We start from the raw sequence: 25,738 nt of genomic DNA on the forward strand, positions 1-25,738 counted from the left end.
TTAGCAGCCTGGGCCTCATCTCTGGCCCTTTCCAACACCTGGCGCTGGCTCAATCAGACTAAGGATTACACTTTATTCACACTCAAATGAATCCTTAACCAGGCCTGATTATCTTTTCATACCTTGCACTGATTCAACAAGACTGATTGGCACTCGCATCCTCCCCGTATACTGAGAGACCATGCTCCAGTCACCCTGGTCCTCAGCTCCTCTAGGCACCAGGAAATAAGCCTCCAGCGCCTCAGTGCATGGTGGCTAACAGACTATGGCTTTGAAGACTTCTCTGGACACAACTCTGACTACCTAGACATTAAAGCACACTCTTTTGACTCCCCCCCCCCCCCCCCCCTCTCCCCTCCCACTACCTTGTGGGAGGCCCTAAGGCAACCCTTCGTGACCAGATAATATCCTACCAGACGGCTGGCCGTTCCCGTTGATTCAGTGAGTTCTTGTCCCTAGAACAGGAACTGCGCTCGACTGAGGAGACCTATGATGCATTTCCTATCTCCCGGCTGAACACGCTGCAGACCTCAAGAGGCTGGCGCCTCGCCAGAAATAGCTGGACATTACATCTTTCGCACACCTTGCCTCACAATTCCGGATCTACAAAATGGTGAATAAGGCTAGGAAGCTTCTCTGTTAGCTGGCAATCAGGGACTTGGCCCTCCGGCTGGCCCTCTCCTTGGTGACAAAGATTGATCGAGAGGTGTTGGACCCACACTCAACCGCGCAAGAATTTGCCAGCTTCTTCACCCGCCTCTACTCTAACGGCCCGATACTTGAGGCTAAGAGCATTAATCCTGTGGTGGAGGATTTGCTCCTCCCACATCTGCCCGATGCAGACACACGACAACTGGAGGAACCCATCACAGAAGCCTAAATACTGGTGGCCATTCAAGCATTCGCCACTGGGAAATCCCCAGGGCCTAACTGCTTCCCACTGGAAATATATAAGAAATATGGCTTCCTCCTGACTACTCCCTTGCTCGTAATGTATGAGGAAATGCAGCGAAGGGGCAAACTCCCCCGCAATCTCAGGGGGGGGGCACTATCTCGGTTATCCTCAAACCGCGAAAAACCCTGCAGGACTACAGGTCCTATAGACCTATCGTCATCATAAAATATGGAATCCAATATTCTTGCCGAAGTATTGGAAAAACAATTGGTGAAAGTCGTTTCCTCCCGTGTCCACCCAGACCAAAAAGGGTTCATGCAGGAACGCAGCACACAACACTGCCTCTGACAGGTGCATTATGTAATTGCATTGCCTGTACACCGTTGAGCCCTCATCTTGATAGACTTCGAGAAGGCTTTCGACTCGGTTCTCTGGCAATAATTGTTCAGCTTGCTGAAACAGATGAGCTTTGACCCCTACTTCTGCCGCTGGGTCCGTGCACTCTACGCAGGATCTTGGACGGAGGTCCGTGTAAACGGGATGACTTCCCAGTCTATCTCCGTGGTGCGAGGTATCAGATTGGGCTGCCCTCTTTCTCACCCCTCTTATTCACGCTCGCCATTGAGCCTATGGTGGAATGGATCTGCCGCAATATGCAACTTTCTGGATTCTGTTGGTTAGACAGATGGGAGGACCAGTCGCGCTCTATTCAGACGACCTGCTTGCCTACCTGGGCGAACCTGAAACCTCGGTCCTCCACCTCCTGCAAATGCTGTAGGTCTACACCGATGCCTTGGGCCTCATAGTGAACTGGACTAAGTCCACCTATATCACCCTTCGGAGCTGACAGTACGAGATCTGAGCAATGATCCCTTTCCAATGGTATTGGTCTTTTGCAATACTTGGGGATACAGATCACTTTCTCCCAACAGCAGGCCTGGGACAACAATATCACACCACTTGTAACTGGGGCCAAGAGGGATATGGCTTACTGGGCCTGGGGAGCGTTGTTAAAGATGGTCTCGTTGCAGAGATCGGCACCTTACAAAACTACCCATACCCTATCCCTTCTTCTGTACACTACTGTCTGAATAGGTACGCTTTATTTTGGCTAAAGGCCAGCCGCGAATCTCCTTAAGCAAATGTGTGCCGCATCCATATGATAGCAGACTGAGGTTCTCAGGCCTCCACTTATATTACTGGGCTAGCCACTTCCTCCCTATCACTGACTGATTTTTTGCAGACTGTAATGACCCATCCATTGTGACAGAACTCTGAAAACTGAAAAATCATGGGACCTTTAACCTTCTATATGGTAACACTGCCCCCACTAAACTGCCTCTGATTCCCTGCTCGACCCTGCTTGGCTGGCACTGTTAGACCTGTCAGCCCTAGGGTGGTCTTACCCCGTTTTTTTCCCTTTTCGCCTCATTTTTGCCACCATCTTTTTGTTGGACCTAGGCCTCTGGGCACCTTACCACTGCCAAACAGTGCTGAGGTGCAGGGGCTCTCTCCTAATAAGATGGCTACCACAGGCCCCTGCTACTGCGGAGTGGCCATTGTACACACACGCACCAGTAGTTCTCCAGTATTGGGGTGTCTTTCATAGATTCACATGCTTGAATATTCCCCGTCGTCGGAGTGGGAGTCCCACGGTAAATAAAATAGCAATATATATATATATATATATATATATATATATATATATATATATATATATAGCCATAATATACATAAATAATATATATAATAATACCATAAATAGAGCTATATAGGTGTAGAAACACCAAGAAGCACTTGTATGAAAAACTCCATAGGGATACATGGAGAGAGAGAAAAGAACGTGTGACAGGGAGTCTCCCTGAGCTCTGCTCAGTTTTTGTCAGTCAGAATGTCTTCAAGTAAGAAATCTTTGTTTAGACCTTGTTCTTCGTGTGGAAAGCTGCGTTTATTTTCTGAGGACCCACACAGTAAGTGTATTTACTGTTTGTACCCAGATCATGAAGTGGCAAAATGTAAATTTTGTAGAACCTTTTCTACAAAGACTTTGAAAGACAGAGAAGGCCGTCTTTTAATATGGTTACAGAGACTGAAGGATAAAGACGACCCAGTTTCTGATATGGAAAGTCTTCTTTCTGGCCGCTCTCAGACAGCCTCTAAGCGCAGTAGTGTGCAGGAGTTACCATCTCCTTTCCTGAAGAAAAAGAAACTGTCTTTGACTCTGACAGCTGTCACATCTGCTGTCTCACCTACTGTTTTGTCGCCTTCGGGACATAGTTCTCAGGCTGTTGAGGCGTCTACTTCCCAGTCCTCAGGAAAAAGACTGCCCGCCTCGTCGACGATTCTACCGACGACGAGATCTGCAGTGTCCGGGTCGTCGACGGTGACTCTGACGACGACATCAGCTGCGTCTTCGTTATCCTCGTCGACGGTAACCATCAGTACCTCAAGGTCGGTAACTTCTATATTGCCCATTACATCGTCGTCGACGAAGAAGGCAAAGGTCCCGTCGACGATAACTGTGTCGTCGACGAAGAGTGTGAAATCGACTCCGTCGTCGAGCTTGTCGGCGTCCACTCCGTCGACGAAGAAGAAGATTCCGTCGACGGTGGCTCCGTCGGCGGTGGCTCCGTCGGCGGTGGCTCCGCCGTCGGCGGCGGCCTCGTCGACGAAGGCTTCGTCGACGACGGCTCCGTCGACGACAGCTCCGTCGACGTCGAGTTCATTGGCAAAAATTTCGTCGACGACTGTTCCGTTGACCATCGTTCCATCGATGATAGCTCCGTCTACGAGGCCCTCCCCGAAGATGTCCGCAGTGCATACCATGCAGCAGTCGACGGCAGGTTCATGCATTAAGATAAGGGTGAACAGAATATCATCTGCCCAGAGGTCAATGAGGGAGCAAATACCCCCCGCGACTTCAACGCCGGTTTCATCTTTCACTGGGGTTCCCTTGATGCCATTGCCACCTAGTACTAGCCTAGATAGGCAAGAAGAGATTATTCCTGTAGGGGATGCGCAGCTTCCATCACCATTGTTTGCAACGGATTCGGATCAGGAGTCTGAAGGTTTACCGGAGTCTTTTGGAACGGCGCAAAGCCCATCCGACTTAATAATTAAATGCCAGGACGACAGTAGTGAGGATGAGGATCCAAATTACGTTCAGCAGGTCCCTGCGAGGCATACAATGGCGACTCTGCCATTGTCGCTCATAACTAATCTCCAACACATGTTGGACGATTATAACCAACGTTTTCCTCTATCTCCACAACGGTCTGAGGTACCGTCAACTCCTGTGGTTCCGACTAATATACCGCCGTTACCAATTGGAAATCCTTTAATTTTGATACCGTCTGCACCACCAAGACAGGTTCCAGAGAGATTGTTACCTCACTCGGAGCCTGTGGAGGAAGCCCCTCGAGAAACGTAAGAGGGTGAAATCCCAGATGATGATGGGGATGTTGATAACGACGATGATGATATGGCGGAGTGGGACGATTACCAGGCACAGACACCATCCCCTTCTCAGATAGTATCTGGTGATTCACCTCCAGTGGACATAGCGAATTTTCACCAACTAATGGAAAGGGCGGCACACCGTTTTAAACTCACAACGGAGCGCAGAGAGGAAGATTGTTTCCTTTATGATTTCAAGAGTCAACCTTTTAAACAAACTCATACTATTTCCATTGTAGAATTTATTTGGGAAGAAGGCAAGAAGTTGATGAAGACACCAAATACCTTGCCAGCACAGGTGTCTCGACTAGAAAAGAAGTATAAGGCACCACTAGGAACCCCAGCATGCCTCACGGGTCAGGCTAGACCTGAGTCAGTCGTTACGCAGGCAGCGCAACGTAGGGTGAAAAATCCTGCGTCTACTATCACCGCGCCACCAGATCGTGACGGACGTCGAATGGATGCCATAGGGCGTAAGTTTTCTTCAATGGCTTCTACTGTGGTTAGAGCGGCTAATGCCTTGGCCATCTTGGGTCGCTATGACCGACAAGTGTGGGCTGACATTTCAGATTTGGTTCAAGAATTGCCAGAGCCATCTAAGGTTGAAGCAATGAAGTTGCTCCAAGAGGGAGAAGCAACATCTGCGGAAATAATTGATTGTGCAGTGGACATCGCATGCACGGGTTTCCGTCAGCTTGCCGGAGCGGCTGTTCTGCGCAGGCAAGGATGGTTAAAATCAACATCCTTTCGTCAGGAGGTACAGTCCATGATCCTAAACATGGCTTATGACGGAGAGGCGTTATTTGGTAGTCACGTCGATGAAGCACTCCAGTCCATAAAGAAAGATACTGAGACTGCTAGATCTTTAGGAAATCTACAATTTCAAAGACAACATTTTCGTGGTGCACGCGGACGTGGCACCTCCTCAAATTTTCGAAGGGGTAATAATCAGTACAGACCCTATAATCAAGGATCCAACCGATATTCGTATGGCCAGCACCAGCAGTCATCACGACAGCAGGCCACCAAGTCGTATAGAGGAAAATCCTCATACAGAGGAAACGGGTCAAAGAGACAGTGACTCTTACCGGAAAGACAAGGTTGGAGGTCGAATCTCTCTGTTCTTTTCTCAATGGTCCTCCATCACAAAGGACCGTTGGGTTTTGGACATTGTGAAAAAAGGACACGCTTTAGAATTCACCAAATTCCTTCCGCCCACACCACCTTCTGGACCACCACCAACTCACATCAAAGAACTTTTACATCAAGTTCGACTTCTAAAGCAAAAAGGAGCTATAGAATCAGTGCCAGTATCTCAAAGGGGAAAAGGATTTTATTCCCGGTTCTTCCTGATCACAAAGAAGAACGGAGAGTGGAGGCCCATCCTCGATCTGAGGGCACTAAACAAATATCTAAAGAGCCAGTCCTTTCGTATGATGACGCTAGTAGAGATCTTGCGTTTACTCTCGCAGGAAGATTTCATGGCAACGATAGATCTCCAGGATGCCTATTTTCATATCCCTATATTACAGCGGCATCGGAAGTTCCTGCGTTTTCGAGTGGGTCAACACGATTTCCAATTCAAAGTGTTACCGTTTGGTCTGCGCTCGGCCCCTCGAGTGTTCACGAAGGTACTAGCCCCAGTGACAGCGTTTCTGCGACTCCATGGAGTGCAAATATTTCCATATCGACGATTTTCTCCTGAAATCCCAGTCAAGCACTCACCTGCGACAACACACGCTTCTATGCCAGGACGTGTTTCGCTCATTAGGTCTATCCGTAAATGCCAAATTCACCCTTCACAAAAAAGGGATTTTCTGGGAGCAACTCTGGAGACGGTATCAGCAAAAGCGTTTCTCTCCCAGGAGCGTCTACAGAAGATACTGCGACTGGTCACTTTGATCAGGTCAAAAGAGTCAGTTTCTGTGAGACTGTTAAAATCGTTTCTGGGGATGGCGTCATCGTCCATTGCCTTGATTCCTCATTGCAGGCTGAGAACACGTCCTATTCAGGAAGCACTGGATGCTCAGTGGCGTCAAGTAACGGGATCTTTTCACGACATGGTATGTGTCACAGATCAAATGAGGTCTGCTCTCGCATGGTGGACAATTCCAGCCAACTTGACAGAAGGCACATCATTTCTGTCGGTGACGCCGGACAGGACAATCACGACAGTCGCCTCATTAGAGGGATGGGGCGCGCATTTGGAAGATCTCTCGGTAAAAGGAAGGTGGTCCACAAATCAAAGAGCTTGGCACATCAACAGGTTGGAGCTGATGGTTATTTTTCTGGCTCTAAAATCATTTCTACCTTTGATCCAAGGAGAATCAGTGCTAATACAGACAGACAACACAACCTGTATGCACTACGTAAACAAACAGGGCGGAACGAAATCTCCAAGTCTGTCCAGGTTAGCTCAATCAATTTGGGACTGGTCGCTCAATCACCAAATCATGATTACAGCAGTTCATCTACCAGGAGTATCCAATGTCTTAGCGGATTCCCTGAGCAGGTCCTCTTCTTCGACCCACGAGTGGGAGTTACACCAACCAACTCTACAGAGGATATTCCAACAATGGGGTCGTCCGCGGCTGGATCTCTTTGCTACTCCGGAGAACCGGAAATGCCGCAATTACGCAAGCTGGCATCCCCACAAAGAATCGCAGGGAAATGCCCTTTTGATGAACTGGTGCAATCTATTTGCGTACGCTTTTCCTCCAATTCCCCTCATACCTCGGGTACTTTGGAAGATGAAGAGACAACCTTGCCACCTGATTCTAATAGGCCCACGCTGGCCCCGACAGGCGTGGTTCTCAGAACTGCTCCTGCTGTCCCAATGCCAACCAATCCTCCTGCAACATCGGGCAGATCTGCTCACGATGAGCGAAGGGAGAATCTGTCATCCGAATCCCTCCTCACTGAGCTTATCGGCCTGGAACCTGAACACCATGAGTTCGCCCATTTAGACATCCCACAGGATTGTAGGGATATTTTGGCCCAAGCAAGAGCACCCTCTACAGTCAGAACGTACAAGTTTAAATGGAAAAGGTTCTGCCACTGGTGTGCTTCTAATGGAGTCCACCCGATACATTCCACGGCACACCAATTACTACCATTCTTCTTGCACCTAGCTAGTTCTGGACTGTCTCACGCAACCTTACGGGTTTTCCTAGCGGCAATTTCCCGTTTCCGACAGGATGGATCAAATTCCCTCTGTTCCTCAAGAATAATCCGGCAATTCTTTAAAGGCTTGTTTCGAAAACTTCCGCCAATTCGGCGCCCTCCTCCGTTGTGGCATCTTAACATTGTGTTGGCGCAATTGATGAGACCACTGTTCGAGCCCATTCACAAGGCTGACTTAAAATATCTATCTTGGAAGGTGGCCCTACTTCTGGCACTAACGTCTGCACGTCGTGTCAGTGACATTCATGCTTTTACCATCAAACCTCCGTTCCTGCAGTTCAAACCGGATGCTGTAGTGTTGCGTACCAATCCATCATTCCTACCCAAGGTGCCTACTGATTTTCATATTAACGAGCCAGTGATATTAAAGACTTTCTTTGCTAATCCTCAGACACCTGCAGAGCAAAGATTGCATTCTTTGGACGTGAAGCGATGTTTAAAGTTCTACATCAGTAAGACAGCTTAGTTTCGAAAATCTGATCAACTCTTTATAGCGTATGGACGCTGTCATAAAGGACGTCAGGTTACTAAGCCAACTGGATTTCGGCAGCTATTGTTTTCTGCCACCAAAAGGCAAACAAACCTCTGCAGTCTTCAGTGAGAGCACACTCGACTAGGGCAGTATCATCATCTACCGCCTTATTTGCTGGAGTACCTGTGCAACACATCTGCAGAGCAGCTACGTGGTCGACCAGACACACGTTTACTAAGCACTACTGCTTGGCAACTTTAAGCGAGGAGGACGCTGCAGTGGGACAGGCAGTGCTACGCAATCTTTTTAAATAAGGTGAGCCTCTTCCTCCCGCCTCCATATTGTTTCCATTGACTGTTTTTGATACAATTCATTACAATTATACGCATGCTGTATGTCAACAGGTATATGTAGATGTGTATATATGTGTGTATATATATATATATATATATATATATATATATATATATATATATATATATATATATATATATGTATAGATATAAATATATGGATATAGAGGTGAATATGCGAGATGTGTTCTTAATAAGAAAGTTTATGAACACTGCGATCTCGATCTCACGTTGATGTTTTTATGGAAACAATTTTAGCGTTACTGCTTTCTATTCATATTCAAGCATGTGAATCTATGAAAGACACCCCAATACTGGAGAAGAACAATTGTTACTTACCTGTAAACAGGTGGTTCTCCAGTATTGGTGTCTTTCATAGATTCACATGCGACCCTCCCTCCTCCCTTCAGAGGCTCTCTCTTTTCTCCTCATACACTCTAAAGTCACTCTGGTGCTACGAAAATCTGAGGTGAGGAGCTCTGAGGAGAAGGTTCTGGAGAGGTGCTGACGCCTGATTGGCCGGAGTTAGGACTAACATAATGACAGAGATAGACTACAAATGTTCTTTTCTCTCTCTCCATGTATCCCTATGGAGTTTTTCATACAAGTGCTTCTTGGTGTTTCTACACCTATATAGCTCTATTTATGGTATTATTATATATATTATTTATGTATATTATGGCTATATATATATATATTGCTATTTTATTTACCGTGGGACTCCCACTCCGACGACGGGGAATATTCAAGCATGTGAATCTATGAAAGACACCAATACTGGAGAACCACCTGTTTACAGGTAAGTAACAATTGTTCTTAGGATCAGGCTGGGACATACTGTTACTGTATCCTTGCCGTCCCGCCTTTCTGTCACATAGACAGACATGGCAGAAGCCCCTGGAACCTTCCAGCCCAGGGAGGAGTTATACTTTGCCGCCTTTCAGGAGGGTCACCTGACCTAGGGGTATAAGAGGAAAGGAGGGAAACCTAACTAGTCAGTTGGGGCACCACTGGACCTGGGGGAACCTCTGCCGGAGTATAGGCTGTTGGGCCTAGGGGAGAACCTGCACTACTGAGACTGACTGAGCTTAGGCCCTGCTGTACCCAAGATAGCTGAGGGGCTCTGCCAGCCTGCTGACCTCTTCCAGTGAGGGGGGAGACCCAGGGGACCCACTCCAGTGTGCCGCAGGGAACCATCCTGCCTCTTGTGCCTGCCAACTCAACCCCCACCCCGGCAAATTCCTGCCACTAATGCCTGCCACAGACCGCCAGGGCTGGGAGAAGAAGCGCTGGCTACCTAATATCTGGATCTTCCCAACTAGCGTTGAGAACCCGGTGGGCGCTGCTGCTGCTGGGAACCACCAGGTAACGCGCTGTGTCCCTCCAAGCGCTGGATTGCAAAAACCTGTTACCTCCCGCTAGCGCTGTGCCACCCAAGCGCTAATTTGAAAGAACTTGCCCCTTGTGAGCGCTGTGTTGGCGCGCTCATGCTGTGCTCCCCTCTGCGCTGAGACACGGTGTGCGGAAGGCCCTGGATCACGGCCGCTGCTCCAGGCACCCGGGATCGCATGCTGAGGGGCTGCACTCACCGCCGCGGCGCCGCTCGAGAAACGGAGTATCTCCGGCCCCAAAGTCACCGCCGCTGCCCAGCACCACCGTGAGGGAGGATGCCCCCACTCTGTTCTTGCCGCAGCCCCCGAAACTGGGTGGGCTGCCGCGGGACAGAGAAGGCCGCGTGAGCGCACGGTGCCCGGCAACCGGGGGGGCCGGACGCGTCATCGGCCGCGCCCCGTGTGAGCTGCAATTGGATTCGCTCCTAGGCCCCAGGCTGAGGAGGAAGCCCGGAGCCCTTCAAGAGGAGCACACGTCTGAGCAGGAGCCCCGGAATCCCCACTTCCTGGAAACTCACCTCCAGGCCAAGGAGTGCTCTGCCCCCCCCAGGCGAGGCCCCGAGTGAGGAGAGGAGCGGGCCGCCTGGGGTTAGGGGCGTGAGGCGCTCGCTAGCGCCGGTGTATTGCAGAACGGCTGACCTGCTCAAAGACTGGCTGGTGAGTTAAGGGGACCCCGGGGCCTGATCATGTGACCACCTCCCAGGCTAGCGCGAGGACTGCCTGGGGACTGTGCCTGCGGGAGGGTCCTCTTCCCCACTCCTGCCTGAAGTCCCTGCCTGGGAATTGTCACCTGAGCTGAGTGTAAAATGGCCCTGGGGGAAGAACAAACTCTGCCAAGGAACCAGCGCCGCTCGAGAAACTGAGTATCTCCGGCCCCAAAGTCACCACCGCTGCCCGGCACCATTGTGAGGAAAGACGCCCCCACTCTGTACTTGCTGCGGCCCCCAACGCTCGAGGTGGGTCGCCGCGGGACGGAGAAGGCCGCACTAGCACGTGTTGCCCGGCAACCGGGGTGCCGGCCGCGTCATCGGCCGCGCCCCCCTGTGAGCTGCAATTAGATTGGCTCCTAGGCCCCGGGCTGAGGAGGAAGCCCGGAGCCCTTGGAGAGGAGCGCGTGTCGGAGCATGAGCCCCGGAATCCCCACTTCCAGGAAACTCACTTCCAGGCCGAGGAGTGCTCTGTCCCCCCTGGCGAGGCCCCGAGTGAGGAGAGGAGCGGGCCGCCTGGGGTTAGGGGCGCGAGGCGCTCACTAGGGCTGGTGTATTGCGGAACGGCTGACCTGCTCAAAGACTGGCTGGTGAGTTAAGGGGACCCCGGGGCCCGATCAAGTGACCACCTCCCGGGCTAATGCTGAACACCTCCACACCCAGCGTGGCATTTCCGGAATGTCTGTCCAACCGACGTTTCCACTGTTAAATGTACATCTGCAATTAAGGACCTAGTTGATTGAAAGTACCTAAATGAATTTACGCCTATGTTTTAACCTGCAATCCCTTACCTACCGTGATACTTGCTCTTGGGAAGGTTATTGCTACTACCTTTTACCGGCCTGCAGTTCTCATGCCCTGATGCACTTGAATGAATTTACGCATGTTTTAGACTGAAATGAATTTACTGTTGCCCTGAGATTATCTGCCCTATTTACTTGCTCTGAACTGAATGAGATAAAGGGTCTTGTTTTACAAATCAGCCTGGTGTTGTGTCTCTTCATTGTGTGCGTATTACTGGGTCAGTGTGAGTGTGTGCTGCACAACTGCTTTACACATTGCCTTCGGGTGCCTTCTTGCCTCACGCCAAGCTACAGTGTCCGAATCGGTGACCCCGGTTCTAACAGGCACCATTCACTGAGATGAATCAGGTGGCACTGGATGCCGACGGCTATAATACCGCTTTGGGCTGGGTACTGGCTTTCCCAAACAGCCACCTTGGAGGGCTTTCGGGCTTGGGATTCCAAAGGCATCTGAACACTAGGGTACTTTTGGACAGTCACATTTGTGTACACCTTTCAACACCATACAGATGATTACAAGATGCACAAGACATAGTCCTTTAGTTTTTTACAGTTGTGACACGCCCTTGTCGTTTCCCTTGACTCGACATCACTCTTTCCATGGCACAGCCCTCTGGAGGCCCACCTGTTGGAATCGGGTTTAATCAGAAAGGGCATCTCCTGCCTCTACTGATCACTAATAAATAATGCTCCTGACCCATGATAGATATGAGGGAGTGTTGGGAAGGAGATCTGGGCCCCTTTGACAACGAAGACTGAGTGGAGACTAAAATGACTCCTAGATCTTTGGTAATATCGATGAGACTCCATCTCATCCAATAAAAATACCTCCACCACATGTATTACAGCCCCTCATAGGCTATGAGGCAGTCGGCCACCGCAGTGCTGTTGGTGTCTGCACCCAGTGGGCACCTTCTTCCATATGGTAATGGATTGCCCGACCATCCAAACATACAGTCCTCGAATGGACCCGAGGAATGGACTTTACCGCTGCATTGGAAAGACTTGTCTCCACAGATCCAGGAGATGTCTGTATAAACACAACAGGGGGGGGGGGGGGTGAGATGGCTGACACACTCTGAATCTCTGTCGCCTGTGACTTAGTTCCTTTACAATGTCTTTGTATTTCTGCCAGCTAGTCATGGCGAGATCGGGCTTACTGCAGCACTGTTTATGGTACGTTTTGTATTTGTTTTGCTCTTTGTTCTGTAATCTGATAAACTTTAAACAGGTTGGTGTGTAAAAAAAAAAATAATGAAAAAATTGATTTCTTCATCTGTCTTGCAAAAAAAGCTATTTCTATAAATACTCTGCGGTGTTTCGGTGCACATGCACAGTAAGCTATTAGTAAAATATATTTTTGCAGTAGGTTTCATAACTGCAACAACATGCATTATGGAAACAAGTATCTAATTGCATTACATCGTTTTTACAACTTGTTTGTAGTGCTCTCTCAGCCCTAATGGGGGAAAAACAGAGGTTGTATACTGCTCTGCTGCTAGGATGTCCCAGCATATACCACTGGAGTTTAGGCTCACTCCCGAGGAGGAACCTTTGATTCCAGTTAACACGGTGCGCAATCTGGGGGTTTTGAAGATGGTAATCTCCAAATGGAGTCGCAGGTCACCAAAACTGTTAGCGTATGCTTCTCTTTGATGCGCATGTTACAGCAGATTCTCCCGTTACTACCAAAGGACTTGCGCTCCCTTGTAGTGAGGAACATAGTGCTGAGTAGGCTGGACTACTGCAACTCCCTGTATTTTTTGAGCATCACAATACATCTTCCAGGGGCTGCAGAGAGTCAAGTCCATGGCAGCAAAGTTGGCGCTAAATAGGCAACGTAGGTCTTCTACTACTCTGGCCTTGGGAGATCTCCATTGGCTGCCTATTAAGAAAGGGTCTGCTTTAAATCACTCTGCATGGTATACAGAGCAGTACATGATTTGTTTACTTGGTATAATCCTAAGAGGCAGCTCCGTTCCTCCAGCGCAAATCTGATGACGATTGCCAGAGTTAAGTGCTCTAAGATGGGGGGAGGGCTTTTAGTGTGGCTGCCGCACATCTATGGAACGAACTACCCCAGAGCATCAGCCAAGCCAACTCCCTGACTGAGTTCAGAAAGAGTCTGAAAACTTGGCTCTTTCCCAAGTACTGATCTCCAATTTCCTGTTACTCCGGTCTGCCCATATGACGGTCATACTCAAGTCTAAGCGCCAGGATACCCGTAGGGTGGCAGTATGCGCTATATAAGAACCTATTACAATTTCAATTGCAATTTATATTTGATCATTGGCATGCTTTTCACAATATGCATGTGCAAATGTATTTTAGTTAAATTTTTTTTATAAACCTGTATGTGTATAGGTGATCATATGTTATGCTGTTCTTGGACTATATGGAAAGAAAGATATGTGGCATGCTTATTATGTATAGATTTTCAGATGCCACATGTAATCTGGACAGCAGTGGTGTGGGAGACCAAAGCTAGTTTGCATACACTTTTAGGTTGAGGGGGATACATTGTCAGTGTGCCTGAAACTGAGATTGTCTCTGCTTCATGTCTCCACTTCATGATTAGAAACTACCTCTAAGTACCAATATCTTCCATTCATCAAGGGTACCCTTATTTTCAAAAGGAAGGCTTAGTGTATATCCATATCACTAAAACTAGTGCATGAGCACTTCTTCAGCGGCACCATCTCTTTCATATTGTTTTTTTAAATTGTTTGCAATGCACTGACATCCGTAGGAACCACTTTGTGGGCCCAAATATAAGGCTTCATGTTAATACTACAAAAAAAGGTGATTTTCTGTACTGGTTGGGGTTTCCTATGCATTGCCCGTCTCTGAACTTTTAAGTTGATTTATTAGGTGTACTCTAGGACACTTTCCAGCTCAAAGTGGCACCTTTTGGTTCCACTACTGCTTTACTAATAATTCAGCAATATTCCTTTTATTGTAATTAAGACTCAATAACCTACTTCACCTCAGATATTGCTGTTTCGATTGACATTGAGCTCTTTGTGCATCTCCCTCCTTTGTCTTTACCTCAACCTATCCAGCTATCCAGCTGAATTCCTTCGCATTCTTGTTGCAGGCAAATTCCCCATATGCACCATCCGACCAGTTTGGGCTTAAGTTGCTTAAACCTCTTGTTCTATACTTCTGCGTCATATTTTGCCTTACTGATCTTAATTTTTAGCCAACCACTGGCTCCTAGGCCTCCCGCTGCAAGCCTGCTGTAGTCCTCCACCTACTTAATAAATCTACTGCAAATCCCTAGTTCCCTGTCAACCATCTCCATACTCCATCCTTGTTAGCAAAATGTTCCCATCGTAATTATTTATTTGACAAAGATTCCTAAAATGTGGGTGTTATCTCAAGCCTAGCCAATGACTAACTAGAAAAAACTATGCAACAACGTTTAATCATTTGTCTTTTCAGAGGAGTTACATTGTTGTGGTGAGAATGTTTTATGGAACTGTATGGGTACCATTGAGTTGGGTAACAATTAACATCTGTTATTCAGTGCCAAGATGCCCACGGGCGAACGTGCTTTACAAATACACATTATGCTATGTTATTCCATATTGTGGGCTTTTGGTTGCACTCCAGCTACACATCTTAAAATACAATTTTTTATGTGAACAGTTTTGCTGATGTCAGAGTTAAAGTCTAAGTACTGAAAGTGCTGTTAATTTTAGCAAAGTAAACCTGTGAGTCAGAGTAAAAAATATTTCAGGGCATCTTCCTGTTAACACATTGTGAGAAAATACCCCTTTTTGCCTGGTCTCCCAATTTGTTGCTGGATTTCATTGCTGTTTTGTGGGCTCTGTATACTGGGACACTGTTCTCCAGTGATCAGTGTATCTGCTCTTACTTCTAAAACATGCAGAAATTGGCTAATCTCTGATCGGCATGTTTTACTCTCCTATAATGACAGAGTATGTGATGTAGAAACTACTCCCATAGCATGGAAAGTAAGTGTCACCTGTTGACAGTAGCACTTATTGTGCCTTCCACTAAAGTGAACAGGAAAACATGGCCTTAGTGTTGCTATTGTATCCTTGCTGCTCCAGTTCAAACCTAGAGCCCGACCTGTCAAAATAACTTCTTTGACAGGAGAAAACCTTCCTTTTAAATAGGAATAATTCTCACCTATGTAGACCCTTCAGCCTACAAGGTAGGGAGCATGATATTTAAAAGTGGGACATGTAGAATTTTAATGTTACCATGTCCTTACATTTACATGACCTCAAAATCTATTTTCAATGTGGGAGGCTCTGGCTGTCTCTGGTTTGGGACCAGCTAGGAAAGTTGTTCAACACCTACTTTCAATATTTATTTTAAAAAATCTGGTCTACTGATTAAAGTTAGGTTTATTTTAAATAAACATTAAATTACGTAAAGTTTAGAAAATTATCTTTTTCCTACCTTATGCTCCTGGACGCTGTCAGCAGCTTCCCTGTTCATGCTTGACCTTAATGAGCACAAAGCAGTGGCTTAAGACTGGTGATAGGATGAGTTGGGTGTGGGGCCGGTGAGCAGCTGGGGAGGGTCCAGTAACTTCATTAACTTGAAAGGGACCGAGGTAAAGAGTACACATTCAAAGTTTAGTGGAAAGGGAAACCCAAAAACAATTGGGCACTAACCCAGTGTGAGGGAGCTTTGGACCTATAACCAATTTGATGTAGCTTAAAAGGGGACTGCTAATTTTCCTAATTATACCTGCTTGGCACACAAGCTCCCATCCATGGGCTAAAGGCCTGTGCCATCTTGAATTTCCCTTAGACCAGTGCCCTCTTCAATAGTTTGCAATAATTCAGACAGGATGAGCGGTAAAGGTGGGTAGGGTTTTCCCTCGGAACGTTTTACACATTCATTAGGGAGTGTTCAAGAGTCATCCTCACCCACTGGCTAGTGAAACCGACAAAGCTGGCACCTCCCACCCAGCTTCCCAGAACATTTTTTGTACCTGCGGAAAAACAAAATAAAGACTACAGCTACTAACTTTGACCACTGAGGAGACCTGCTCTCACTTGTACCAGGGCAAAGAGTGAGCTGGTTGACCTGTGCGGCTACAGGGACACAGCATGCGGAAAGAAGCATTTCTTTCTGTGCTCACCTGACCAGTTGCAGCTGAATCTGGATTGGACCATTTTGGTGACCTTTGCTGTAGTGAATCCTGACCCTAAAGAGCTGTCCCTAAGGTCCTTGGTTCCCTGGCTGTGTAATACTGGACTTCTCGTACAATCTCTTCCAAGCTGTTGGAGTACCAACCACGGAGGCAAACCGGCCATGGCACAACTTCAATGGGCTAAGGAAACAGGTTTGTGCTACTTGGAGCTTCTACACAGCAGCAACTCAATTTCAGCAGGTCCTCGACAAGAAGGTATCTGGCCTTATAGAACTGATTGTCAGTTAGCCTGCAGTCTTGCCCTACTGGAAGAGTCTGAGTTTCAAAAAAAGAGATTGAACGTAGAAATCTTGACTGGGCAGAGGTGCAAAAAGTATCCAGCTGATGAGAGGACTTCCCTGTGTGTGTGAAATGTGTCCTTTTCATGCTCAGAACTCTTTCTGCCAAAATCAATTGCTTCAGCAGGAACTCATTCAGTGCTTATATGCCGTCAAGAGGACTTCCTCGGATAACCTTTACAATCTTGCCCTACTAAAGGATTTTGGCTTCCATTTCAGAGACTAAGTCAGAAGGTAAAATCTTTGACCAGGATGAACCTGCTTAGCGTATTCAACCTGCTTAGTGTATCCAACCTGTGTTCCATCGCATTTAGCCTGAAATCGCGCCTAGGCGCCAGTCACCCATTAACAGCGATCACTGATTAGAGCTTTACTTTTTTAGGTGGTTTTTGCCTTAACTGTTCAAAAATTGATCTCTGGTTTTGTTTATGAAATTTTACTCAGTGTAAATTGGAGTGTGATTTGTATTGTGTTTTCAACTTTTTAATGGTTTTGGTACGTCTACATTTTTTTCACGTTTTCTGTCAATTAAACCGGTCTGCTCTGTGCCATAGCTCCCAGGTGTTGAACTCCAATTTAAATTACTGAGGTTTTTGCCTCGACCGAGCAGGTCAACGACTTTTATTACTTACGGTGGACTACTATCCACCCCAGCTAATAAATCTCTTACTTACACACATGATATGCAAAAGCAGGGAAATAAGCTAATACTAAAGCAGATTATTGTAATGGACCCATGATAACAACGTTTTATTGCTTTTTTGATACCTTAGATGTGGTGCGGCAGGAAACCTTGTTTGTTGGAAAGTCAGCATGAATCTGAATCTCTCCAGTGTCCCGCCGGACAAGAATGTCAAGTAAAACCTTATGTAAAATGTTTTCAACCACCTTGTTCTAATTGGGGTGAATGCAGTGCTCCAGACATTCTGCAAGAAAGTATCAAGTGTCAACCCAATTCTGTATTCCTGGACAATAACTGCGCCAGAATTACATTAATTTTTAACAAAGACAAAGTCCCCCAGGTGAGACCACTCTTTTACCTAATTACAATTAAAACCATGATCCTGTAATGACATCTTGTTGTGTTTGATTATAAACCACATTTCAGGACACCTACAACTCGTATACATTGAGGTTCGGCTTTTGATTTGTACAGCAAATAATAGTTTTATTCTTTCTTATCCAGGAGTTAAAACTGTTTGTTGCCAAGTGGCTGACAAAATGTGTGTAAAGTGTTGTGAAATCTCTTTTTGAACATTGATACATCCTCGTGTTCCCTTCTTTCAATAATTTAATGCTTTTACTTTCAACTTAATGTTTTTCATGCACCAGGATACTGTGTGCGTCATTGACAGCACTTTAGTGGTAGTTCCGGAACAACGCCGCTCTTGGACATAGCCTCTATGGCAGCTTTGTCCCCATGTGACACCTTGCAAAACACTGCATTCGTTACAAGCTGTCTGTAGCACCTTACAAAAAGTAAATATTGACTATGGCTAATTAAGAAAACCTTAAGAATATTAAGGAATTAATTAAGAAATCTTTCAGTTCATTATGCTGTCTGTCTGAAGCTACTGTAAATTATTCCCCTTCCAGGATGAAAAATATCTAAATGATAAGAAACTGACTTTTGTTAGGAGCCAAGCTCACAGTTGAGATGCATGACTTTGGAAGTTGCTGCTGGTAGGTTGGCCTGGCTTAAAGACACGCTCACTAGACAGTTGGCTCAGGATACAGAGCTGCATAACTGTTTATATTCTGAAGGGCTATGCTCTTCGGTCCTATATGGATATTTTTGACAAATGTGAATCAAAGTGGTAATGGCAGACACCCTTAAGTAATCTACTTGAAACATTTCTACTAAGCTGAAACAATGGTTATGTGTAGACCGTAACAAAAGTACTTAATCTCTCATCTAGGAGGACCACTTGCATTTTTTTCCCTCTAACACTGTCAGTACAGTTTGGTCAAAAATTGACTGCTTTATCTCAAAAGAACTCATGTTATCCACTGGAAGTTAGAGTATGATTTCACTTGAGGCAGTGGAGAGTAATTACCGAAAATGTGTTGTTCCTCTTCCCATCTTTTGCACCTCCATCAAATTAATGTTCCAGATTCTCTTGCTGGAGTGGTAAATGGGTGCATTTGAAGTTCCATAGAAGAAGTCTCCCTTCGGTGGAGACCAGTCAAGGCTTTCCTTCTGGGTATGTTACTGTGAAAAGAGGACAAATTATTCAGCCAATCCTAGTCCCATGAAAGATCTATTACTTTTGAAAATTGTCTGATTGACCCCACACACATTTCACAACATCATTTTGTAGACATGAATGATTGACAGAATTCGATCCCATTCTTTTGCCTGCGAATATACTGAAGTCAGGGCCATTATTAGGGGCACAGACAAAATGTCTTTAAGCGACTTTTATCTCAACTTTCCTAATTGACTGATATTGTGGCTTTGCCTTTATGCTGACTGTCAACAGCTGTTACACGTACAAGTACATTTTGGTAGCTGGGCTGGACGATGAACCAGTTCCAGTCCATGATTCTTTTTTTATCAGAGTGCAGTCTATTGTGGTGCTTATGGCCTGCAGATCCTAAAAATTCTTCCACATCATTAATAGAATAATCCACAGAACTACCATGTCAATGACAAAGACCTTGCATCTAGCCGCAGATTCCTTCACGTAGAATTATCCCCAGGCGTCAGACTGGATCCGGAAACTTTTTTTTGCCACAGCATTCCTGCGCGCCGGGGGCGGGGCGACATCACGCGACTCTGCCCAGTCCGCATACGTGACGTCAGCGAGGTCACATAACACCCGCCCCGGCACGCCCACGTCAGTTTTTTCCTTTTCCGCGTGCAACGCGGATCCGATCCTTGCTACGGGCCTGTTGGGGCCCCTTTTTTCTCCATTTTCTTAGTGGAACAGTGTGCGAATGCCTTCGGGCTTTAAGACTTTCAAGTCTTGTGGGTATCATATGTCGGTGACGGACCCTCACCTAGTTTGTATGTGGTGTTTGGGGGAGGATCACGGCACCCCAGACTGTACGCAGTGCCAACAGTTGAAGCCGAAGTCGTCCCCTCGGTCTGCTTCGACGGACGGCTTCAGATATGGCCGTGGTCGTCGTCCTCGCCTTTCTCCGATGTCACGTGCGCGTTGCTCCCCGGTGGGTAAGTGTCGAAGTTTGTCCCCGGGGGCTGGATTCCAGCCTACCGGGGGCGTGGACTCTCCGCAGGTGATGCGACCCCGCATGTCGTCCTATCCACCGTTTCCCTGTGTTGGGGCGTCGAGAGTCCAAATGGAGACATATGCGGCGGCTTTGCTGGCCTCGCTGGCGTCTCCTCCTCCTTCCCCATCTGGGGCGTCGGCGGATCCCTTGCTCTGCGCAGGGCCCTCTGCAGTGGCTCCGGCCCAGCGTTGACTGGTTCGGATCCAGGCTTGGAGGATGTGGTACTGTTGGGGGGCGGCTCCTCTGGTGTACCTCCTTCAGGCCACCGCGTCTCTGCCTCACTGCAAACACCCTGTGGTGTCACGGGAGGTCGCCAGGGATCGGGTCGCATCCCCGAGCCCCTCTCGGTAATTTGACAAGGTGGTCCTGTCTAAGGCCGAGGTGACGCCGCTACGGCGCCGGCAGCAGCTGGACCGTGCGGATCCACAGGGGTCGGTGGACCCTCCTCGTCCCGCTCCGGGTCGAGGCCGAGGGAAGACCCCTCGTCCCTCTCCGGGCCCCTCTCGTCCCTGCCCACAGGCGGCTGCCTCGTTGGAGGTTGAATCGTTTCTGGCGCCGCCACATGGGTTGCGAAGCGATCTTCGCCTCATTCTGGGCCGCGGCTGGAGGAGGGCTTCGTGCCACTCCCCAGGCCTGTCTCGTTTCCCCACGCAGGTGGCTGCCTCGGCGGAGGTCGGGTCGGCGTCACTCCGGCGGCGCCCCGGGGCCGGTGTGGATCCAGCTCTACTCCGGTCTCCGATCTGATCCCCGGTGTGGGGTGACTTGGAGGTCCTTTGTCTGGCGACGCCGGCTGGTGCCGACGTCTTACCTCAAGCAGCGGACTCTACGGCTCCGCGCAGGAGTCGTACCACGGATTCGTCTTCGGACGTTCCTTCTCCGGAGGCAGGCTGTATATTGGTGTCGTCCTCCCCGGAGACTGGTCGCCGTGTGGGGTCTTTTTCACCGGCATCGAAGGGCTGCTCCCCGCCCTTCCTGAGGCAGAGGTGTTCGTCGGAAGAGCGGCAGGTCCCTCATTCGTCAGCTCCTTCTGACTTCCAGGTCTGGCCCTTGCTCGCCCCGCTTGACCTAGGGGACGGCCGCCTTAGTTTGCAGCCGTCGCCCACGGAGGAGCTGCTTTCTCCACCGCGTGGCCCTACGGAGCCGGGTGCGGCCTTCGCTCACACTGGGTCAACGGCTGTGGGCATTCTGCGCATGGGTGACCCGGTGGCTCACTTTCTGGCGGACCATCTATTGGAGGTCCTCCACCAGGGCTCTGGTGGGAGGGAAATCTTACTTCCCTTGGAAGGTTCGCTCCTTTCTTCCATGACAGGGGACCCCGTGCCTCAGCAGCTTCTGCACTGGCACCTCCCGGCGCCGCGTGACCCGGCGTGTCTTTCCCTTCACCCCTCAGCCGCCAGCCCCCTTATGCGGACTGCTTTTCCCTCCCTGCCGCCACTGTTGACTCCGCCGTCCCGAGAGGCCCGCTGGCTGGACTCTTGGGGATACAACATGTTCGCCTCGACCAGCGGGCCTTTAACACCTTTTGTGTGCTGGCTAGGGCCTCCTCCTGTTTGTGGGAATCGTCTGAGTCTCTGGGATCTGCAGCGTCCCAGGAGTCTGGCTTGGTGGACTTACGGCATCATGCATTGGATGGCCGGGAGCTTGCGGCGTTTATTCTCCGCTCCGCTCTGGACATCTCAGAGGTGCTGGGCCGGGCCTTGGCTTCCTCAGTCGCTCTCCGTCGCCATGCTTGGCTTCGGGACGGAGAATTCCCTGAGAAAATGCGGGAACGACTCATCGACCTTCCGTTTGATGGCAGCCTGTTGTTCCATGCCCCAGCCGACACCGCCATCCAAAGACTCTTGGTAGGGCTCCGTCCTCCTCCTCCGTCCCCTTCTCAGTGACTTCTGAGTTGGGTTGATTCTGGTCCTTCTTAAGCTGGCTGTTATGGCTGTTTACGTCCCTCCTTGGGACTTTGGCATTGTTGGCTGCTGGACGGCCCTTGTGTTGATTGTGTGTGGTTCTGCAGGAGTTGTTGCGCAGGCTTGGCCCTGAGATTGGCCCTTCTGCTTTGCTTGGGCTGCTTGTCAAGCCTTCAGCAGGGGTGTTTTTTTCCCCGTGGCTCTTTTGTTTTTTCCTCTGCTTCGGGAATTCTTCCAAAGAGGGTTCCCATATCTTGGGACTTAACGTACCCTATGTGGGGTAGTGGTAGCTGTCATATGGCATGCGCTTCTGGTCACCTTCGTGTGCCTGTTCTCTATGGCGTTTAGGTAGGTTGCTTTTGCTTCCTGAGGTCATGTGCGCGGCCACTCGTAGTGGTGGCCCGGGCATCTCCTCTCCCTGCCCTGAGGTCTGGGATGACCCTGTGTCTCCTTGCCGGGCGTTGCCTACTCTGCCTTCCTGTGGGCCTCGGGGTGTTCTTCTTGCTTCTGGCTTTGACTGCCGGCGCTGTTCTGGCTGGCAGGCTGCTCTCCATCTGGAGTGGGTTCACCTTCTTTCCCATAGTTTCCTTGGGCCCTCTAGGCTTCTTCTTCTTTTTCCTCCGCTTTTCTTGTCTTGGCATTGGGCAGAAGCTATGTGGGGGAGTGGGGTGCTTCGGCCTCTCAGTCCTTGCCCTTGGTTCCTCTGCTGTGAGTGTACGAGCCTCCTCAGCCTTCTTTCCCTCCTACATCCCCTTGGTCGGTGGGGTCCTGCTTGTGGGGTTCCCATGGCCTGGCAGGAGCAAGGTTCTACCTGGTCCACAGATCTGGTCCCCTGTGGGGCCCTCTGTTCTGCATGGCTGGTGGGGTCCTTTCGCAGACCCTCCTTCCCAGGGGGTATTGCTGGTGTATCTATTCTATGTGAAGGAATCTGCGGCTAGTAGTCTCTATCAAATGGACGAGTTACTTACCTTCGGTAAAGATGTATCTGGTAGAGACGATTCTAGCCGCAGATTCCTTCACGGCCCGCCATTCCTCCCCTAATCTGCGAGGACCCTTGGGTTGGTCTTCGGTACTCGCCTCCCGGTGGCGGGGCTGTGTCTCCTGTGAGTGCCTTCCTTGTTCTTGATGGGTGGCTCCGTCTAGGGTTGGTTCATTCCTCCTTTGGAGGATGGGGCTCCGGTGCCCTGCTGCTCTGGCTACTCCAGGTTTTGGGGGGGATTGCTTTCTATCCCTGTCCTCCCTTCCTTCCATTACTATCCTCTGATTAAGGGTCATCTGGCCTTGTCTTGCCCTTGTCCCTTGTGGGTGGTTGCCCTCTAGGTTGGGGTGGCTTGGAGGTTTGTTGTCCCTGTCTGTCTTGGGACTGGTCCCATTCCTTGCTCAGGATGGGGGGGGGGGAGGGGTTTCCTACGTGTGCCATGACTTTTACGCATGTTCTTGCCTCCCGAGCACAGAGATGGAAGGTTGTCTATGTGCTGGCAGGGTGACTGTGCAGGTTTCTGCTTGTTCTTCTTCTTTCCCTGCCCTTGGGTTCTGCGGCGTTGGCACTACTCTGGTGTTGTTGTTAGTCACTGTTTCTTTCCAATTTTTCTGCTCTTCGCACACTGTTCCCATGCTTCCACAGTTTTTTATCTGGTGGTTCTACGTTGTGGTGTGGAAAAGTTCTCCGAAGAAAACTGATGTGGGCGCGCCGGGGCAGGTCTTGTGTGACCTCGCTGACGTCACGTACGCGGACGACGCCTGGGTGGAGTCGCGTGATGTCGCCCTACCCCCGTCGCGCAGGAATGCTGTGGCAAAAAAAGGTTTCCGGATCCAGTCTCACGCCTGGCGATAATTCTATGTGAAGGAATCTGCGGCTAGAATCGTTTCTACCAGATACATCGTTACCGAAGGTATGTAACTTGTACATCAGTGGTTAATTTGTAAAAATAAAAATAAATGCTGTGGCTCTCGTCAAGAGGCAGCTTGCACCATCCCGTTTCTCCTTTTAGCACCACCTAAAACATAACCAACTACTAACCATGAAAGTGGTGAGACGATGTGGGATAATGGCCAGAGCTGCCGACTTTGGAGCTGGGAAACCAGGTTTGAGTCTCACCATCGGCGCAACATCCTGTGATTCTGGGCAAGTCACTTAATCTCCCTGTAAATTAATGTGTCCTTGACGGGTGCTCATGAAAAGTGCCGGTGTTGATTAAGTGCCAGTGCTGAGCACCGGAAACTCCCAGCTCAAATTAAGTACTACGTGGCATTGTGTCCTGCATTGATATGGTTCTTTTAGCCAACATTCACCTGATAGAAATCCAGCTGCAAAGGTTCTTGCTATAGGACAAAAAGAGATGGCACCATACCAAGCATATAGTTTATTCAAGCAAGTCTTGGTGCATCTTTGGCTGTACAGATAAAGTTCCGCAGTAGATATGTACTATACTTCAAATGCTAACAGAAGCCTCTCTACTTGTTCTTCATAATTCTAATTGAGGTGTTTGATCGGTTTCCAGACACCTAAATAGCATCCAGATTCTAGAGAAGCCAAATCTTGCATCACAGCTTACTATCCAACTACATCGCTGCGTCCAGACTCTCTTTTCTGGGCAAAATCACTGAGAGATTTGTCTCTCTAAAAATGACATCTACAACAAGTCTGAACATCTTTCCAGCCATCAATATGGCTTCCGCCCTGACTGCATTATTAAGAACACTCTGAAGAGTATAGACAATGTTAATTGGATACTGGATGGAGAAACTCATGCCTGGTATTGCTACTTGATTTCACAGCCACGATCACTGATGGCTACTTTCTGCACTAAGAAACTGCTTTGGCTTTCGAGAAACCTTTGAAATAGTTCTCCTCTTTTATATCAAACCAATCCCAACTGAAGAGATTGGATGCCATTGAATTTCCTCGGTGGTCTACCCCAAGATTCCATCATGGTATGCACTTTTTTCAATGTATATTTCAAACTGCTGAGCTCACTCTGTTACGGTATAGGAGTCCTCACCCATCAGTACGTGATTGGCCCCCAGCTCTGTTTGAAAAACCCTTAATTGCACTATAATTTATCCCAGCAAACCATGCTTTTCAAACTTTATGACTGGATTCCTGATAATTTCATGAATCTCCACCCCAAAAAGACCAAGTTTACTTTTCTATCCATGAAAATTAAAAACGGCTCTGCTGGGTTAACTTAACATTTCTGACTTTTGACCATCTGTCATCCACAGTGGTATCACTAGGATTCATACTCGGTCAGTGATTCAGCATAATGATAAAATCACTAAAGCAGCCAAGTTTGACCTACACTTTCCACCTCCTTCAAATTAAACCCCTATTGTCAACAACTCACTGAAAGACAGTAATATCATAATATCACATTTTTACTTTGGCAATGAAGTTCTTACAGGTCTGTCGGCCTCCTATCTCAGCCTGCTTAAAGCTAGCCTCCGTTCGACTGCCTGACTTGTCATCAAGCTCAGAAATTTGACCACTTTACTCCTAGTCTGTACAGTTTGTATTGGTTACATATTGAGACCATAATAAAGGCCAGTTTGGACTGCCTCACATAGCTTGGACCTCAACACACTAACATATGTCTACAGTCTCCTAAATTTATAAGGCAGTCAAAGATGGCCCAGAAGAAAAAGCAGGCTTGTACTGGAAATCCAGGGATGTAAGAAAGTCTTTCTTTCTGAAGCAGCACCAAACATTCACTGCTCTCCTTCTGCAGATATTAAAAAACTCACCATTTCATACTTTATTCAAGCTGAGCATTTTAACATTATTCTGCCTTAGTGTGCAGGCATATACTATAACCGGTTGTAAATAGAATAGAAAAACAGCTAGTGGACTCCTTCCTTTGTGGATGAG

The 25,738-nt window shown here is 48.3% G+C and overlaps 1 protein-coding gene across 2 annotated transcripts in view; it reads left to right on the plus strand.

Moving 5' to 3' along the window:
* The window catches only part of JAG2 (jagged canonical Notch ligand 2), a 294,764-nt gene that overhangs the window by 257,563 nt on the left and 11,463 nt on the right, over positions 1 to 25,738 (plus strand). For both annotated transcript variants that reach the window (XM_085626226.1, XM_085626227.1), the window contains one exon: positions 17,509 to 17,757. In XM_085626226.1, the coding sequence (XP_085482352.1) occupies positions 17,509 to 17,757 (249 nt within the window). The remainder of the gene's footprint in view (positions 1 to 17,508; positions 17,758 to 25,738) is intronic.

The sequence above is a fragment of the Triturus cristatus genome, chromosome 9, assembly GCF_964204655.1.
Source record: "Triturus cristatus chromosome 9, aTriCri1.1, whole genome shotgun sequence".
Classification (NCBI taxonomy): domain Eukaryota; kingdom Metazoa; phylum Chordata; class Amphibia; order Caudata; family Salamandridae; genus Triturus; species Triturus cristatus.